The following is a 16,474-nucleotide window of genomic DNA, read 5'->3' on the forward strand; positions in this document are numbered from 1 at the left end:
CAGTTTCCTCCTCTGAGCCGCGAAGGAGGTGGGGGAAGGTTGCCAGACAAAAGGTGGGATGCCCAGTTTAATGTGAGTGTCAGGTAAACAGCAAACACATTTCAGTGTGAGTGTATTCCATGCAATCTTTGGGACACACTTACACTAAACAATGACTTATTTTCTATCTGATAGTGGATGTGACCTGCACAGCCTGTATTTTCATTGCAGATGAGGCCAGTGACCTTCATGGCACAGGTGAGAGGTCAGACCCGGGGCACTGGGCCTAGATCCCTGTCTGGGACTCACTTCCTTCGCACGGGCTGTTGTCTCTCCCTATGGACCAGGTGAGGGACGGCTGGGCTGAACCACGCTCTGAGGGAAAAGCCTGCCTCCGTCATGGTGGCCAGGAGGCTGGTGAGGGGCTGGGGACCCAGGGTGTCTGCGGTGCCCATGCTCGGGGATCATCAAGCCAGAGAGCAGGGCTGGGAGGAGCTGTCTGCATCTACACTGAGGGGCCTGTCTCTAAATCTGGAGGAATCTGGTGGTGCTCCATTGGCTGAAATGGTTGGGGGAGAGCAGGGATACAGGAGGTGGCTGGTGGAGGGACACCAGCATAGACCCCTGGGAGAGGAGGGGAGGGAAGGGGGAGGGGTGGGAAGCTCCAGGGCCAAGGGCCCACCTGAGCCCTCAGGTGCAGGGATTGCTCTGGCCATTAGCTCATCCTGGGGCAGGGGGGGGGGTGCATCATGGCAGCTGCTGCCCTCCAGCACCCCCCACTCACTGGGAAAGCTCTAGCAGTGTGAGTGTGTGGTGGGGGGAGGTGGAAGATAGACAGCGTGGAGTCTCTGAGGAAGCACTCCTCCCCCCACTTCTCCACAAACTGGTGTCTGTGTTTGTGGTAAAGCCAGTGACACGGGGAGGTGCCCTACAAGAGGAGCAGGACCCGGCAAGGTCAGATTGCGAGGCGGCCAGCCACATAAAGCGGGGTGTGAAGAGTGCTTCAGCAGCTGCCCCACCATGACCTCCTGGGCCCTCCTGCTCCTTGCCTCAGTGCTCCTGGCCACCCCGGGTAAGGACATTCCCCCATGCACCTCCTGGCAGCTACTTCTTAGCAGAGGTTAGGGACAGTCTGGAGACTGGGTTGGGCTGGGCCACCAGATTTGAACTCCTGGGGGAAGGAAGAGAGAAAGAACGACCTCTGAAAGGAGATGAGGGTAGTTTTCTTTTAGAGCAGCTCCAAATCTGTGTGTGTGTGTGTGTGTGTGTGTGTGTGTGTGTGTGAGAGAGAGAGAGAGAGAGGGAGAGAGAGAGAGAGAGAGAGGACAGAGAGGGATACAGGAAGACAGAAAGGAGTTGCATGGATGGTGGTGGTGGAGGTGGTATAATCTTCTCCTAATGTTTCCAGAAAGAATTGAGAGCATGTCTGTTGCACAGAGACTGGGTCAGAGCAGCTCCAGGGCGGAATGTGAGGACAGGCCCCCTGGACCCCTCCAGATCCCTGCTCCTGTCCTGTGCTCTGGCCACCTCCTGGGCTCCCCACCAGCCAGGACATCTGACCGTTCTGTCTCCTTCCTCTTGTGGAGGGATGTTGATGCTGTTTCTTCCCCAGGGCTGACCTTTTGTGGTCTGACCCCTGAGGACCATGACCTGGACATGGCTGACAAGTGTCAGGATGAGAAGTTCTTCCAGATGCTGGCCCAGGAGACCCCTCAGGTTCACTGCTGGCTCCCTGTTCACCTACCACAGGCCCTCCTCATCCTCTCTGTCCTGGGAGCAGCAGGCAGGGCTGCACATCCTTTGGGAGGAGGGGAGGCAGGGCTGAGGGCTGAAGATGCTGGTTTTGTGCAGGGTGGTGCCTGGGTGGGGGTCTACCTCGGTCTGGCTGGGCCCTACCCAGAGGGTGGTCTGGGGACTGACCAGAGAATAGAAGAGGTGCACGTGCTGGCTGGGTGAAGTGCTGCGGGTGTGGGGAAGGTTCTGGGGTGTCTCAGCCCCAGCAAGACTAGCAGGAAGGTGGGCAGGGGCCAGCCAGCCTGCTTTAAGCCCAAAAGCACAGAAAGATCCTAGATGATTCTGCCAGCCTAGGAGGCACCGAAGCCACCTGCCAAGGGCTCTTTGGGTGTTTGAGAAACCACCTTGGGGGCTTCCTTTCTTCACAGAGGGACCTGCTGAACAAAACTGAAGGGCTGATTTACAACTGTTGGCCCTCTTGGAAGATAATGTCTCTGCTGAAGAAAAGGGTGGGAGAGGAGGCCAGTCAGGTGAGGACTTGTGGTTTGTGGAGCCCCCTGCAGGCTGGTCAGCACTGTGGGTGGGTGGGGTCAGGGGACTGGGGAGGGGCTGAATCCTGGTTGGGCCGGAGCTTCTCAGCTTGGGATCCTTCATTCCCCCCCCAACTTCAGTGTGAAGATTCCTCCAGAGAATCCCCAGAAATTGTGTAGCTCTGAGAGCTGGTAAGCAGGTGCAAGAGTGTTCCTGTTTCCATCCCATTGTCAAAGGAGACTTGCTGCCAGAGAAGGTTAGGAATCCTTCCCCTGCAGCCCCACCACGTGTGTACATGGCAGAGCTTTGTGACGCTGGGTCCAAGACTGATCAATCTGAGGTCTGCCCCTTCCTAGCTGCATGGCTGGGCCAAGTCCTTAATGCTTTCTGAGCCTCAGTGCAATGGGATTGTGCTCGGCATGGGTCACATAAGTTGCCTCAGCCTTTAAAGGAGCTGAGGGGGTGGGACGAGCTTAGCTCCATGCCTGGCCCTGAGCAAGTGCTGGACCAGGGGATGTGTTACTACCAAGAAGCCCTGCTTCCCCCTCCCTGCCTCCCTCTGCTTTGTTCCCTGATCCTGCTCAGCTCCCTCTCCCTGCAGGGCCCACCTTCAGCCCTGGGAACTCAGCTTTATCCTTCTCCACTGGACGGTGGGAGAAGATAGTTCAAAATCGAATTTGCCAAGGCTCCGAGATCTTTCCCCTCCTAACCTTCGTCACACAGCCCTGTGCACGAACCCCGTCAGGCTGGGACCCAGGAAGCTTACCTGACAGAACCCTGTCTCTTCAGCCTCTGCTTCCATGGCCACCTGGCACCAGCTCCTCACTCCCAGCATGCCCAGGGGCAGAGATGCCCAGGACCTAGAGCTGTGGGGCCTGCATGGGGGCTGCCTTGGGCAGAGCTCACCTCTTTCCCGTGTCCTGCTCTGTCACCACTGCTGCCACAGGAAACCATGAAAGGGGCTGTATTCCTGGTGTGCATGGAGGTGATGTTGCTGAGAGGTTTCTGCATGAGAATGGTGTCCAGATTCGTTCGTCTCATCTCCCAGGCATCCTTCGTGGCAAAACTCCCAGAGAAATCTGTGTGACACTCAGAATATGCTGCCATCAGGTAGGTGAGTGCAGAGGTGACAACAGGGACTCATTCCTCGAGGGCCCCCATCACCTTTTCAAGCATGTGTGATGTTTTAAAAGCATAAAAATACATGTCATAGAACTTCATAAGCAGCTCATACATGTCCCTCCAAGTTTCCTTGTGGTGACATAGAACCCCTACTGCCAACATAGGAAAGTGTGGTGAAGTTGGATAGGAGGGCTGTAGCTAGAAATGTTGGAGAAATGCTCGTTGGGCTTTTGGGGCACCTGGGTGGCTCAGTAGGTTAAGTGTCTGACTCTTGGTTTTAGTTCAGATCATGATCTCACGGTTTGTGGGACCGAAACCTAACTCGGTCTCTGTGCTGTCCAGAGCCTGCTTGGGATTCTTTCTTTGTCTCTCTCTTCTATGCCCCTCCCCTTGTTCTCTTTCTCTCTCAAATAAATAAACATTAAAAAAAAAAAGCTTGGGCTTTTTATACGAGGCAATTCTGGGGTGACATTGGCCTCCATCTCTCCTCACCTATGTGACCTTTGTCAGGTAGCTTAACCTCTATGAGCTTGAATTTCCTTCCCTGTGAAGGGGATAGGAATCCGTATTTCTGATTTTCAACAAGGATTGAATGAAATGATTACGTGTAAAGAGGTTAAGACCAAGCAAGCGGCCTCAGACTGGGATATTCAAAGACATCAGAGCCCTGATTGAACTCCCATCCCCCGGCCTAGTATGGGATCCCTGGGCATCAGAGAGACAGGTCACATCTTTGCCCAGGACACTAGGGACCTGAGAGCTGAGCTCAGGAACCCCGCTGGCAGGGAGGGCTCTCAGTCTCTCCCTCCAGGGCTGCTCAGCTGTGCCCGCAGATCAGGCCACGGCTGCAGCACATGGGCCGGGAAGGGCCCCCGATTGGCTCTGGCAGCTCGTGTAGCCCTGACCGAGGCTGTGGGACTTGATGCCGGCAGATCGGGGGTCACCTCATACTTTGAGGTCCCCACCATTTCCTGCGATTAGAGTCTGTGGTTTTCATCTCTGAAGCCCCACAACCCACACAAACCCCTGACTGAGTTCCAGGATGTGACTCCAGGTGTGCTCAGTAGGGAGAGGTGGCTCTAGTCCCCATATTCCCCGGACACCCCACACCCCTGCCCACTTCTCTGCTCTTGTCTCCACTCCAGGTCTCTGAGCCTCTGGGGTCTCTGACGCCACCCTGGGGAGAAGCACAGAGTCTCCCACAACCACCACCTGCTTCTGCCCTCCCAGATCCACAGCCGACCCTCCAGTGTCTCTCAGCTAACTTCTCATTGCCTTCCCCTGCAAGAGAATAAATGCCATGCAAACTTTTAGCCACAGCTTCTTTTCCTTTGGTGGACTTGAGGGGAGGGGCTCGGAGGCATGCTTGGGTGACTCATGCGTTCGTTCAATCATTATTTATTGTTTGTCCCACACTATTCTGGACGCTAGGGATTTCATGCCGAACTGGTCAACGTTAGCAGCCCTTACATATATGGTCATGAAATACTTATGAACAGTCACTAAAGAGACACACAGTCCTCTGAGAGCCTGGGGTACACAGTGGATGTACCCCCAGAAGCTCCCAGACCATGAGGAAGAGTAGCAGATTTGTAGGTAAGAGTGTTCTTGGTCATAGGGCACAGAAACCCACCCTTTGCTTCTCTCTGCAGGGAGTCTTCTTTTGCTGTTTTGGGGGGTATATTATTTCAGGTTCTTTGGTTGCAAGCAACAGAAGTCTTAGCTCATTCTGGGTAAATAAAAAGGCAATTTATTGGGTCAAATCATTTAGCAGTCCATAGATAGCTTCAGGCACAGAATGACCCAGAAATGAGTGGTGTCCCCAGAGGTCCAGTTCTGCCATTCTCTCAGGTCTTCCCACCACTGTATAGTGAGACTGATCTCAGCTAGCTTCCTTCTGGCTGCAGCCATGGCCACATTGGTCCAACTTTACATTTTACAGTATGTCATCAAGAGGGAAAGAGTCCTTTGGTAACCCCTCTGCCCTTGGAAGTAATGGAAACTTCTTTCCTAGAAGCCCCATCAGACATCTCCTGTGTTCTCATTGGCCCAAATGGGGCAGGTGTCATCTGGACACAAACAGTATGTTCCAAGGGCATGGGACACACAGATTAGCATGAGGCAAATCAGGGCGCCCTTCTGGTGCTGAGGCAGGGTTTATACCACCCAATTGTTTGGGTGAGAATAGACATGAAAATCTTTAAGACATTGTTACGGGGAGTGGGGCAAAGGAATACTGGCCATGATAAGGAGTAATAGTGTACCAGTCACAGATGAATCATAAAAGTATTTCAAGGACTCCCAGTGGTAAGATCTGGGGCCATTTTACTACAAAAATAGATAACGATAGCACATTATAACCCATTAGGTAAATTAGATCCATGAATTTATACAAATACTAAATTAATAAATGAGGAGAAAGGGAAAGTGTTACATTACTGCAGAATGCCAAATAATAAATGTAATTGCAGTCTATGTTTCCACAAATACTTCTGTTGGTATTAATTACTAATTTGCATGATTAATTAACTAAGCCATGGAGAATCCTAGCAGACAGGTGATAAACACTTTCTGTTCCTCCTGCCCCAAATGCACAAATCCTAAGGAAACTTCAGACAAACCCAAACTGACTTCCTCCAAGTAGCGGGCCTGTACTCTACAAAAATGTCAAGGTCATGAAAGAGAAGGAAAGATGGAGAAAGTGTGCCAGATCAAAGGAGACTAAGCAGATACTTGAGGTAATTGTAAACAGATGACCCCGCTGTGCACCTAGACCTGCAAAGGACATGATTGGGGTAATCTATGAGATTCCTTGCAGTCTACGATGATACTGTTGTGCCAATGTTAGTGTCCTGGTGTTGATGGTCGTGCCAGCTTCTGTAGGACGGTGTCCTTCTTGTAAGGCAATGCACCCTGAAGAATTAAGGGGGTCATGGGGGCATCATGAAGGCAATCTGCTGCAAATGGTTTAGAAGAAATGGTAATACGTACGTACAGGCAGACTATGATGAGACACACACCGCATACGTGTAGTGAAACGTTACCAGTGGGGGAATCTGGTTAAGATGAAAAGGAGCTCTCTGTTGTAGAGTTACAGCTTTTCTCTACATTGGACACGATTTTAAAAGAAAAGAAACGACTTGTAGGAATTTGACTTTAGCAAACGGGTGGATGGCGGAGACATTTGCTGTTGGGAAAGACATTTGGACAGGTGGATCTGGAGAGGATAAGGAAGAGCTCTGCTTTGACCCGAAGAAGCGTGTCTATTCCATATGCAGGTGGAGGTGTCAAGAGGGGAGGGTGTCTGGGCCAAGGCCACATTTGAAGTCTTTGAACTGGATGTGATGGACAGGGAGAAGGTGCAGAAGGATAACATTCCTGTCTGAGGACAGAAGGAGTAGTCAACACGTGGAGGCCTGGTTGTGGGGGGAGGAGGAGCCCTCAAGGAGATCAAGAGGGAGGAGCTAACGGGACAGGAGGAACACCAGACAAGGGGCCAAGGAGCCAAGAGAACAGAACAGCCTAGGAACGAGGAATGGCTGACCATGTCCAGTGTTGAAGGGAGTCAAGACAGTAGAGGATGGAGGGCTGGCCACTGGCTTTTGGGGCCTTTGGGCGTGCTGACATTAATCAGAGGGTTTCAGTGCTAGGAGGAGATCACGCCCATGTAGAGGGGGAGTGAAGGATGTGACGTCAGCAGGCATGGACAGGTTTATGACGGGGTTCATGTCAAGAGTTGGAGAGAAGTGGGGCAGAGCCGGTGGCCATGAGAAATTAGAGGTGGGTCTGCCTTTAAGGTGTTTACATGGGGATGAGAATGGCCCTGGGAGAGGGGAGAGGCCCATGGTGCAGGACAGAACCGAGGGAACAGGCAGGGAATGTCTTGAGGTGGGAGCGGAGGGGTCCAGGGCACATGGAGCGTTAGCACAGACTTCCAAAGGTGGGAGCTTTGGGAAGGTGGCCTCACTCTTAGGGATAAAAGCTAGTAAAGGACAGAGGCCAATCAGTTCCAGTACCCTGCTGGGAACTGGGTACAGTTCCAGTACCCTGCTGGGAGCCTGCATGAGTGCATTGACTTCATAATACAGACTCTTTGGGGAGTACCTGATCTCTTTCACAGAGAGCTTCTGTTTTCTGTTTTTTCTTCCCCTTTTTATGGGTCATTCTTATTCGTGTATAGATTGTAATTGTTTTGTTGAAAATATTTTAGATGATAGTGTGGCAGGTCTGGCTACTGGTCAACCCCTCCCTACTTTGCTATGTTATATGCCTGTTTACCTGTTCGTAACTGCAAAATTAATTTTAGTGCTATCCCACCACTCCCCCACCAGGTGAGGCCTCTGATGTTGCACCTCCTGGGGGAGCAGGCTTGACTCTGCCCACAGTTACACCTGTGCTGTCAGATGTTTGGGCAGGGATCTCTGTGGAACAACACCCATTTGTTAAGCTCCACAAATTCAGGTCTCATTACTCTATTGTTTTCAACATTGCCTCAAGGAATGAATTCTTCACGGTGGAATCTAATCCAATCAACGTGTCTTTGTAAGTATATTGCCTGAGGTCAGTGTTTGAGATTTGTTTTGACCCAAGGATGCCCCTTCACCTTGTGTCTTTCCCCATTTCTCTCCAGCAAATTAGCCTGCCTACAGTTTAGCCTTCTTTTATTTTTTTTTAATGTTTTATTTATTTTTGAGAGAGAGAGAGAGAGACAGAGTATGAGCAGGGGAGGGGCGGAGAGAGAGGGAGACACAGAATCATGGAGCCTGATGCAGGGCTCGAATTTATGAACCAGGAGGTCATGACCTGAGCCGAAGTTGGACGCTCAAATGACCGAGCCACCCAGGCGCCCCTAGCCTTGTGTTCAATGAATCTATCAATCTCCTAACAAATGTCTTTCACCATAACCTCCATTGTTTTCGATTGCTCCCTGAAGATTGCATCTCTCTTAACCTGTGCAAATGAAGTCAGTTCCTTTAGGGAGGAGTTTGGAAGTCTCTGTCTATGGTCTGCTTCTCCCTCCTGGGGGAAATCTTGGACCCAAGGTTCTGTGTTGGTGGTGGTGGCAATTGATGCAGGCTGGTTGGGTCTGAAGACCCAGATCTGGTCCTGCAGGGTCAGCCAAGAGAGTCCTTGACTTCATGCAGGATGAAAATCAATCTCGAGCCGAGAGGAAGTAAGAGCAGAGTTTATTGACGACAGAGCAGATAAAGACAGAGCATCTGGGAGACTCAGGAAAAGGAGCATAAGTCTTGTCTTTGCTCGGGGACTGGGTTTTTACTGAGGACGGTGGTCTGGTGTACATGTCTTTTCAGGCATCCAGGAACTGGTACAAAGAAAGAGGAGTGTTCAGGTTTTCCTTCATAAATCACTTATGCCCTGAACTCCTTAGGTGCTATCTATCCATTGTGTTGGAAGATTCCAAAGAAATCATTAACTCCTTGACCTTTACAAGGAGGACATTCGTTATCTGTACCAAAGGCATGTATGGGGCAAAGCAGCAGGTGTAGGTCCTAGCAAGAATCCTGGCACCAAAAAGTCTTTCCTGGCGTCCCTTCAGTTTCCTGGTCTCACAATGATAGGCATCTCTTGGAGCGACACCGCCACTCCTGTAGCTGAGTGCTCAGTGGATTGGGAAGCAGCAGCCCCAGGCTTCCCCGGCTTGCCTGTCCTGGTGGTAATTCCTTGCCCATGAGCTGTCCAGGAGGAAATGACAGCTCCAAGAGCCTCAGCCCTGCTATGCTCAGTGCAGAGCCTCAGGCCCACAGGCAGGGTCTGAGCAGGAGAGACACCCCCACCTCTTTGCTGCCCTCACCTGAGACTTAGTCTGGGCAACAGGTAGCTGGGGGCAGGATGACAGGTGCTTGTGTTTGTCTCTGCCAGGAAGACAGCCTTATGGCTGGGATCTGGGAGGAGAGAGAGCCCTGGGTTCTTGTGTGTACCAGACAGGAGTGCAGTTTCCATATTGTTGAGCTGCGAGGGGAGCGGGAAGGTGGGTCTTGGGTCAAATACCACAGACTCCATGTAGTTCTTCCTGAGTTTTAGTAGATTTTCTCGAATAAATCTTTCTTCATTTGCTCTATGCACTTCGTCAGATTCCAGAGAATTGAGATGGTTGTTTGAAAAATCATTTTTGCCAATCTCTGTGGGGCGTGGGTCCGTGGAACATGTGGCACTGTGAAGCCAGACGTGGAACTGCTGTGAATGTTTTCTTTTGTCAGATAACTACAGATAAACCAGAGAAGGCAGGCCATACAGCTGCAGTTGGCTGCTTAGCATTTAGTGGCCTGATGCTATTGAAACCGCTGAAAAGCATAAAGTGGAACAAAAATCAAAATGGCTACACTAATGGTTCAGCGAAGCTCGATTTTAAACTAAGCCACCCTTTTCCTCTCTTTTGCAAATGTTCCTCCTCCCTTCTTAGCCTTTTGTGGCAGGAACCTGGTTGTCACCCTGAAAACACGATGAATGCGGCTGCAGCCAACACACAATTCCTCTCAAAACTGACTGGATCTTATTTTTCCTTATAACTCCCCTCCACCCCCCCATCACCCAGCCCCTTCCTCCAGGTGGAACTGCAGTTTTGAAGGCCTTAGCCAACAAAGCAATAAAGCTATTGTTCTTCTTTATCCCAAACTCTGTCTTTGAGTTGCATATTTCAGCTCCAGAGCATAGAGGTTGGTTTTTGCCATACCATGGCAAGGTCAGGATCACAGTAATGCAGGGTAACAAGTTTCCCATTTAGGTGTTTCTCTCATTTAACCCGGAAACCAGTTTTACAATTATTGAGGCTGAGTCATTGAGAGATTAAAGGATATGTGGAAGGTCCCACAGCCTTGGCAGATTTGGGATTTGAACCTGGACAGTTGGGTCTGCACCTCCATACAATCTTGCTTTTCTCCAAGGGATAGGGGTTTGGGTTCCATCAATTAAAAAAAAGACAACAGTGGTGCCTGGATGGCTCAGTCGGTTGAGCGTCCGGCTTCAGCTCAGGTCATGATCTCCCTGTTCATGAGTTCGAGCCCCACATTGGGCTCCGTGCTGACAGCTCAGAACCTGGAGCCTTTTTTGGATTCTGGGTCTCCCTTTCTCTCTGCCCTCCCCTGCTTGTGCTTTGTCTCTCTCTCTAAAATAAATTAAAAAAAAAAAAAAAGAGAGAGAGAGAGAGAGAGACAACAGGCCCATGTTATCAAACCAAGACTTAATACCTAATTTAATTCCAGTTTCAACCTCTCCCAGGAATGGAAATCTGGAACTACTTGGTCAGCACTGCTGAGGGAGTCTGCCTCATAGACCCCTGCCATCTACCAAAGGCAAGTGACCTTGCCTGAAACAAGCCACTCCTTGCTAGTAACTTCTGTGTTCTGCCCCCTTCTACCTATAAAAGTCTTTTATTTTGCACAGCTCTTTGGAGCTCCTTTCTATCTGCCAGATGGAATGCTGTCTGATTCATGAATTGTTGAATAAAGCCAGTAAGATCTTTAAAATTTACTCAGTTGATTTTGTTTTTTAACATTTTAAACTTGGAGTCAATGTCCATCATCATAAGTAAGGGGGGCACGTGTCCTTCAGGGAAAGCAAGACGGGAAGGCTCTGCATACAGCTTGAAATGGTGAAGGACAGGAATCATTTCCTCCCTCCTCTGATGCAGTGATCTTGACCCTGCACTGTTGCCAGCACAAATCTGAGGAATAATACAATAGAGTAGGTAATCATTAGACTTCTCTTATGAGTTGAATAAACACTTGAAATTCCACCCCTCCCATCCCTTTCATAACAACAGGTGGCCTAACTTTGTCAGGTGAACCTGGAGTTTCCCATGTTCCTATCAGAAGTTACCAGCTGGCAGATGGCTAGGTTTTGTGAATTATATAAATAAATTCTCTTCCTTCTCCCTCTTCCTCCCCCTCCTCCTCCCCTTCCTCCTCCTCTGCCCCTGCCTTCTCCTCCTCCTCCTTCTTCTCCTTCTTTCTCTTCTCCTTCTTCTTCAACTTCTTCTTCCTCTTCTCCTTCTACTCTTACTTCTTCTCTTCCTTCTTCTCCTTCTCCTCCTCCTTTTCTTCCTCCTCCCTTCTCCACCCCCCTCCTCCTCCTCCACCTTCTTCTGCTTCTTCTTCTTCTTCTTGTAAGAATCTTGGGAAGTTCATATCCCAGGGGTAGAAAGATCACATGTGGCCTTGAATCCCACATTGGACTTTCCTAGGGAGGAGAAATGGGAAATTCTTCTTCTTTAGTTTGAGCTGGTGTATCAACCAGGTTCATTGATGGTAAGCAATAGAAACTGATTCAGGCTAATTTAAGAACAGGGAAGTGATTGGACCACGATGGATGCCACAGGGTGGAAGGGAAGGCCTAGAACTGAGTTTGAAGACAGGAGCCAGGCAACTCAGAAGATCTTGGAAGTAGGAACAGATTCACGGTCTTGCCCAGGTGCAGTCAATGGATGAATGACCTTCCATTCCTCTGTCCTTGTGTTTTGGCAAAGCCAAATTTCTAGGAAAGACAGTCCAATTGGCCAAGCCTGGATTGGATGCCTGCCTTTGGTTGTTCTAAGGTGATGAAAGAGAAGTTAGGCAGCAGGACATTTGGATGACATTTTTGACTAATGAAATAGGGGGATGGATCCCTGGGTGGATTACTGTCCACTGAGACTGTACACAGTAGGTGCCAGATAATTCCCCAAAGGAAATTAGAGTTGTGTTGGGAGGAAGAGTAGATGCTGTATGGCCAAACCACATCAAATGTCCAGCCTACCTTATAATGACAGGTAGGTGCCACCCCTGTAGTACTTCCAAATAGGAAGACATGTCTCTGACAGAAATCGGAAACTGTGGGTTCCTGGTTCTAGGGGCTTGCCTGCCCTTAAGTAAGATGTGCTTCCCTATATACTCAGGCTGAGAACTTTGGAATTCACTCAACAGACATCCAGAGTACCACCGGAGGGCAACTGTCCAGGGGGCAGTGCTGTCAACTTTGATCCTCTATGATACAATGTGCGTGAAGGTTTAAGTTGAGGAATCACACAAACGTGTTACGACTCAGAACTAAAGTTCCGTAATTTGTGGATAATTTATTTAAAAAAAAAGAAAAAAAAAGAAACAACCCTGGGGCACTTGGCTGGCTTAGTTGGTGGAGCATGTGACTCTGGATCTTGGGGCTGTGAGTTCAAGCCCCATGTTGGAGATAGAGATTACTTTCAGGATAAATTATTAAAAATTTTTTTAAAAGCTTCAGGGTTAACTCTAAAATAATGACACTGTATGATGTGGTATGTTGAGTGGAAAAAAAGGCGACGTGTGCTGCCAAGAACGTTGGGCACAGCCTCAGAGGTGTGTTGGGTTTGTGGACAAACATCGCAGTTGTGTGGATCACTACTGCTTCTACTTTATACACTTTTGAACCCTAGACCCACTAACTATCCGGGAGCCCTCTTCTGTACGTACTAGCTTCATTTAATGAATGAAAATATTTTTTAGGGAACAAAGATTGCGCCTCTCCAGGCTTGACCACCTACCCTGGAGGACTCTGAGAAGTCCTGGAACCTTCCTGGAACTACCAGCTGGGAAAAGATCGGCTCAGGAAGCCCAGTCATCTAACCCCTGGGGAGCCATGGTGCTCAGAAGCCTAGTCCAGCTTTCTGAATCAAGCTTTCCCCCCGTATCCTTTTTTTTTTTAATGAACATAATTTACATATAATAAAACACACAGATATTAAGTTCTCCATTAGGTGAGTATGACAATGTCTGTACCAAGTACCCACCAGCTCTATCAAGCATAGAATGATTCTATCACACCAGAGAGCTCCCTCATGCCACTTTGTAGTTGGTAACTAAGCTTCAGAGAGAACCTTCTCTCAGAAGCAGAAACACTGTCTGTGGGGCCCACCTTCCTTTTCAGCAACACCCTTCAAGGGACAGAGCCCCAGTGAAGTTCTCAGGCTTCCTCAGGGTCCAGTCTTGGCCCATGGAGGTGTCCATACAAACGGCCTGAGCCCCAGCCTATGGCCTGGGGCACAGCCCAGGGCCCCAGACAGACCTGAGTTTCGTTCTGTTGCCAATGCTTCGTAAGTGTTGATCTTGGCCAGCTGCTTCGTCTCTGGCTTCCTTATCTGACACAGGAAACCAACAATTCTTTCCTTACAAGTCTCCTGTGATGCTCTGTTGAGATAATTTACATGTGTACCTAGCTTTGTGCTGAGAGATTGGGGCATTACCTATAAGGTTCTGGGGGGGGGCAGTGAAAAATTTTAGGCAGATGATGAGGTGATCAGAATTGCAGGTGTCCCTCGTTCATAAAACAATTCTCCTCTGCAGGCTGTACCCCAGAGAAAAGTTGGAGCCGTCAACTTGCTGCGCACTCAGCCCCTGTTCTAGCAGTTGGGCAACTACCCTGTTTCCTCACTCCTGGAACCCCCAGCATAGAGGTGGGATCCTGTCCTGCAGAGTAAGATTCATCCCACATGCCTGCCTTATGTTTCTGCCTCAGATATTATGATTCCTCCTAGTGTCCTCCTGAGGACCAGCTTCTCACTGTGTCCTCAGAATTGTTGGACATCCCTCCTCTACTGTCCAGGTCATTCCCACCCAAGGAGATGCTTTTCTTGGGAGTGGAGATGATGCTCAAGGAGAGCACCTATAGGCACTTCAAAAATCAGAGCACTCAGGCAATGGCTCTCTTCAGCTCAACCCAGGCACTACAGGCTGGGTGCTCATGGGCAGACGCCAAGGGTGTGAAGGGGTACAGACTCCAGGCCAGTGGGACCCCAGGTGAGGGGCAGGGTGGGAACGTGCACTGGTCTAGGGATCTAAGGCTCAGTCAGCTGCTTTGAAGGTTGACCTGAAGTAGCCCGTTGCTGTATAGGGGGATTGTACCTCAAATTTTTGAGGATGAAGACACTTTTTACAATCAAAACATTTTATGGAGGGGCACCTGGGTGGCTCAGTGGGTTAAGCATCTGACCCTTGATTTTGCCTCAAGTCATGATCTCACCATTGTGAGACTGAGCCTCAAGTTGGTCTCCATCCTGAGCATGGAGCCTGATTCTCTCCTTCCCTCTCCCTCAGCCCCTCTTCTGCTTGTGCTCTCTCTCTCTCTCTCAAAAAAAAAAAAAAAAATTTTTTTTAATAAAAATAAAATGTAAAAATATTAAAAAAAACATTTTATGGAGACCACATGGTAAATTCCACACCTTTAGTTAATTAAGATAATTAATATTTTTTATAATAGTAAATATTATATAAACTATTAATAAGATACTATTGTATAAAATAGAAATGGTATTATTGGTAGCATTAGTAATTAAGAAAGTTACTATGCTTGGGGAACCTGGGTGGCTCAGTCGGTTAAGTGGCCGACTTCGGCTCAGGTCATGATCCCGCGGTCCGTCAGTTCGAGCCCCGCGTCGGGCTCTGTGTTGACAGCTCAGAGCCTGGAGCCTGTTTCAGATTCTGTGTCTCCCTCTCTCTGTGACCCTCCCCCGTTCATGCTCTGTCTCTCTCTGTCTCAAAAATAAATAAACGTTAAAAAAAAATTTTTTTTTTTAAAAAGAAAGTTACCATGCTCAATAACACCTTTAAATGAATTTATTTTTTATTCATAACAGCACACATATATCTTTGAAAAACGTTTTACACGTATGTGGACTTTTGTCTGTCTGTCTACTCTTTGGGAGGAGCCCTTTGCCATGGTGCTGGTTACCCCGATGACCTTGTTACTTTTCCTTCTCTCCACCCCCAGCCAAATTTGATTGGACCAGGAGGGGCCCACCCACATGGATGGAGCCTAGCTTGTGGCCTCAGGCACAGTAACGTGCTCTGACCAGAGACCAGGCTCTGGAATTTGTCCTAACAGACCCAGAGCGGGGAGGCTGCCAAAAGTTAGTCTTGGGGCTGGGGCAGCCATAATGGCTGTAAGCAAGCAGGATTTATGGAGGACCAGAAACCAAGATGAAGCCGTTAATGAAAATATAAATAATAACAATAATAATTGTGGTAATAAAAATAGAAGCTAACTTTTGTTATGCATTCTCTATCTGATGGGCTCCATTCTTGATACTTTACAGTATTATCTCATGTAGTCTTTCTTCGTGAAAACCAGAAAGGCCTGTGAGGTTTCCAGATGAGGAAACTGAGGCACACGGAGGGTGAACAACTTGGGCAAGTCCCACAGCTAGGATTCAGCAGCTCTGGAATTAGAGCCCAGGCCATCTCTTGCCTTCTCCTGCCACTCAAGGGAGCAGGATTGGTAGTGCTAGGATGGTGACAGGAGATGGTGACTCATGTAGCCACTTCGATTTCCTGAGTCTGAATATCTTCTATAGTTGGACAGCCACCGGATTCCACCAAAGAGCCCATTGTCCTCCCCCAACTCTTTAGCCAAGTTGAGTGGGTCTCTGCTTCTTGGCTCAGATCCAGACATTTGTTTCTCCGGTCCAGTCAGTGAGGGTGCACATGAAGGTTCGTGTCCATTTTTAAGTCCCTGGGACCCTAAACTATAAAGGGACGGGTCCTGAGAATCTGTTCCAGCTTCTCTCCAGGCTGTAGAACCTTCAATAAGTCCAGTTCAATTTGTTCTCCACCCTCAACTTCACCCCAGGGATGGCATTTAGAGGCCTGGGGGACCTTGGTGGCACCCACCTGAGGTGGTGCCCTGTGGCTTGTGGGTTTGCGCATGCTTACTTGAATTCCCGGCTGGCCCCTCACAAGTGTGCTCAGATATGGGGCATTTTTAATTTGCTTTTTTTTAAGGTTGTGGATTATTTTTCACATTTTATCTGAGGCTGTCAATTCAAAACTTGCTTCCCGACTTCAGCAGGCTTGGGTGATCTGCCCTGATGACTTAATTACCAAGACCCCACTCAAAGTCAAGTGTACAAGTGCTGCCATCTACTGGAGGAAAGGTAACTTTCATCACAACTGCATGAGAAAAGAAATAACGACTAACCTCAAAACTTCCAACCTCTTTCTTTTTCCCTCGTATCAACTGATACTATGGGTCAACTCTTCATAAAAACGATTAAATATCAACATAAATTTTAAAGTTTCCTAATTAATAGCTGATAAAAATGTGTACTGTTTATCCAGGGCTTCCTAGGTGCTAAACACTTCACATA

General features: G+C 48.9%; 1 protein-coding gene across 3 annotated transcripts; it reads left to right on the forward strand.

Moving 5' to 3' along the window:
• The first annotated feature begins 334 nt into the window (after window positions 1-334).
• LOC109498243 (antimicrobial peptide NK-lysin-like) lies at window positions 335-4,679 on the forward strand. Of its 3 annotated transcripts, XR_006595715.1 has the most exons (6): window positions 335-1,051; window positions 1,592-1,695; window positions 2,142-2,243; window positions 2,385-2,500; window positions 3,191-3,354; window positions 4,512-4,679. XR_006595715.1 is itself a non-coding variant. In XM_045054516.1 (5 exons), exons 1-4 carry the CDS (start codon window positions 1,000-1,002, stop codon window positions 3,329-3,331), a joined length of 399 nt encoding a protein of 132 aa, XP_044910451.1. In that variant the 5' UTR covers window positions 339-999; the 3' UTR covers window positions 3,332-3,358; window positions 4,512-4,679. The 3 variants fall into 3 exon arrangements, 2 of the variants coding, with proteins under 2 accessions (XP_044910451.1, XP_044910450.1); XM_045054516.1 differs by lacking the exon at window positions 2,385-2,500 and having other exon boundaries at window positions 339-1,051; window positions 3,191-3,358; XM_045054515.1 differs by lacking the exon at window positions 2,385-2,500 and having other exon boundaries at window positions 350-1,051.
• Window positions 4,680-16,474: the final 11,795 nt, after the last annotated feature.

This window comes from Felis catus, chromosome A3, assembly GCF_018350175.1.
Source record: "Felis catus isolate Fca126 chromosome A3, F.catus_Fca126_mat1.0, whole genome shotgun sequence".
In the NCBI taxonomy this organism is placed as follows: Eukaryota; Metazoa; Chordata; class Mammalia; order Carnivora; family Felidae; genus Felis; species Felis catus.

Bases quoted from the DNA above. Each gene is read 5' to 3' on its own strand.
- LOC109498243 (XM_045054516.1), top strand. From the start codon at position 1,000: ATGACCTCCTGGGCCCTCCTGCTCCTTGCCTCAGTGCTCCTGGCCACC. The intron at 1,696-2,141 runs GTTCACTGCTGG...CTTTCTTCACAG, and splicing joins TGGCCCAGGAGACCCCTCAG to AGGGACCTGCTGAACAAAAC. The intron at 2,244-3,190 runs GTGAGGACTTGT...CTGCTGCCACAG, and splicing joins TGGGAGAGGAGGCCAGTCAG to GAAACCATGAAAGGGGCTGT.